Below are 2,162 nucleotides of genomic sequence, written 5' to 3'. Positions count from 1 at the left end.
AGAGTACCGGTACTCGGGAGAATGTTGAGTAGTAATTAGGAGAGCTGTTCACGGACAACTAATTTGTGGAGCAAGAGCCTCATGCCAAGAGGATGACCACGTAATACTCCAGTACGGGTGTTTACCACACAGCCTACATAACAGAGGGATTTCCGATGTTTTTTACCCAGCCGATCCGAAATGTGTATCTCTGAGGAGAGACTGTCGTCACGACAGTGTGGTCACCAGTCTCTATTGGCATATCTTCAGGTAATGATGTACATGTAGGTATTGTATCGTACCAAGGAGTACATGCACTCATGCAAAGTGCACAGTACATCTTGCTGCAGTTTTGGGTTTGCACTCGGTAAATTGCAACGCAGTTGTATAAATTCGACTCGGACTGCGTTGTACTTACGTTATTTGAGAAACAGAACTTTGGAGCAACTCGCAAACGTCTTACCTGAATTTATCAGGAGTTTGCACCAATGGCCAGGATGGCGCAAGAAACATCACCTTACGCAGTCGTTGTTGCCCAGTAACTTGTTGTTGATACCCTCGAGTCGGCACCAACCTATCGGCGTGGGACTATAGTCATTGGTTTGCCTCCATTGGCGTTAGGTCCGGCCAGGCCCATATCCTCGAGGAACTTGTCCATCCGTGCGGACTCCTTCGCCTAGAATTAATTGCAACACACAATAAGAAAAGACTGAGCAACTCACACCACCAAACCCGTCATTTGGAAACGCTGTACCTTCAGACCCGCGAGCTTCTCTTCCTGCATCTCCTGTTTGCGGCGTCTCGTCGAGTCACGCTGAGCCATCCGGCGCTTGAACTCCTCGTCGCCATCTCCTCGACCTCCGCCCATCAGAAAGTCTTCGCTCACATCGAGGCCATCCCGTGCATCATCCCGATCTCTTGCCGCACCATGGAGCTTTTGGCTCAGTTGTCGTCGCTTCTCAATCTGAGCCTCTCGTCCTGTAGCTTTGGGTGCCAGTTCGTCCATGACCGTATCGCGATATTCTCGTTCTCTTTTCTGGTCCAGCTTGCGACGTCTCCACTGCTCCTCCTTGTCTTCTTCGAGTTCCTTGGCTCTGCGTTTGCTCTTGCTGCTGTCCCTGTTCTCCTCCAACTGTGGGCCCTTCACACTCTCCCGCTTACCCCCCGAACTCAGCAGATTTTCTCTCTTTGTGGCCACATCCACCGAGTCTTTAGCCGTCGCCAGCTCGAATTTCTCCTTTTCTCCCAGTTTGGCGACGAACCCCCAGCGATGACGCGTCCGCTTGGTCTGCTCCACCACCGCGTCCGGCAAACCTTCGTAAAACATGGTGGACAACTTGCCCCGGTTCCATTTCTTGGCAAACTGGTCCGTAAACAACTCGGTCGCCTCGTCCGTCGACAAATCATCGACATATTTGCCCCTGATAGAAACAGGAGATCATAACATATCAAGAAGAAAATAAGACCAGATAGTCTCTTTATCTAAAAGAAATAGCAACGCACTTTGTCTGTGCGAGCCACACTCGGAACTCCGTCTGTCGCAGAAAATAGTCCTCTTCCGAGATTTTGTTTGTGCCTTTGGGCAGTTTTGTGTCTTCATGGCGACTGGTTTTGTGACTTTTGTGGCGCTCATCCTCGGACCGGCGGCTGGCCTTGCGACTGGAGGAGGACGAGAGCTTCTTCGAGTGCGTGTGCGGCTTGCGGCCCCTGTCGCCTGTAAAGAAGACGAAGACGTTAGAAGAGCCCTGCAGGAGAGGAGAAGAGAGCGAACGCACGATGATCTCGCCCCATTTTGATACATGCAGGTAAAACAATTGTGGCCAATCGCATGTTGTATATCCTACAAACGTATCTAGAAAAGCAGTTACTGTACGTTGTGATCGTTGACGACATCGCGTTTCGATGTCGTGGGCTGCAAACAGCGAACCAGAGCATCGGAGCGATCGTGGTGGATACTGCATCACCTGTTTGGAGAACCACACACTACAAAACGCGGTTGCAGCAGTACTCGATTCCCACCGATTGGCAAATATACGAAAGAGGTGCTCCGCCACGACAGCGTACCTGTCAGGTGGGTGAGTTCAAAGGAAAACCCGGCAGAACTTTCCAAAATGCTCAGTGGTGTGGATACCGCTGATGAAATGATCCAGCGATACATCAAGATAGCCAACTTAGTGTAGGGA

General features: G+C 50.7%; 1 protein-coding gene across 1 annotated transcript; it reads right to left on the bottom strand.

Annotated features, from left to right (window-relative positions):
- Positions 1-553: 553 nt before the first annotated feature.
- Positions 554-1,770, bottom strand: KRP23_12695 (Style cell-cycle inhibitor 1; the record flags this gene model as incomplete). The annotated part of the gene is made up of 4 exons (XM_067883321.1): positions 554-655; positions 734-1,400; positions 1,483-1,693; positions 1,755-1,770. 4 exons carry the CDS (start codon positions 1,768-1,770, stop codon positions 554-556), a joined length of 996 nt encoding a protein of 331 aa, XP_067739603.1.
- Positions 1,771-2,162: the final 392 nt, after the last annotated feature.

Source organism: Phytophthora ramorum (genome assembly GCF_020800215.1).
Source record: "Phytophthora ramorum isolate Pr-102 chromosome Unknown Phyram_PR-102_s0015, whole genome shotgun sequence".
NCBI lineage: Eukaryota > Oomycota > Peronosporomycetes > Peronosporales > Peronosporaceae > Phytophthora > Phytophthora ramorum.
This window is presented reverse-complemented; position numbering and strand designations above follow the sequence as displayed.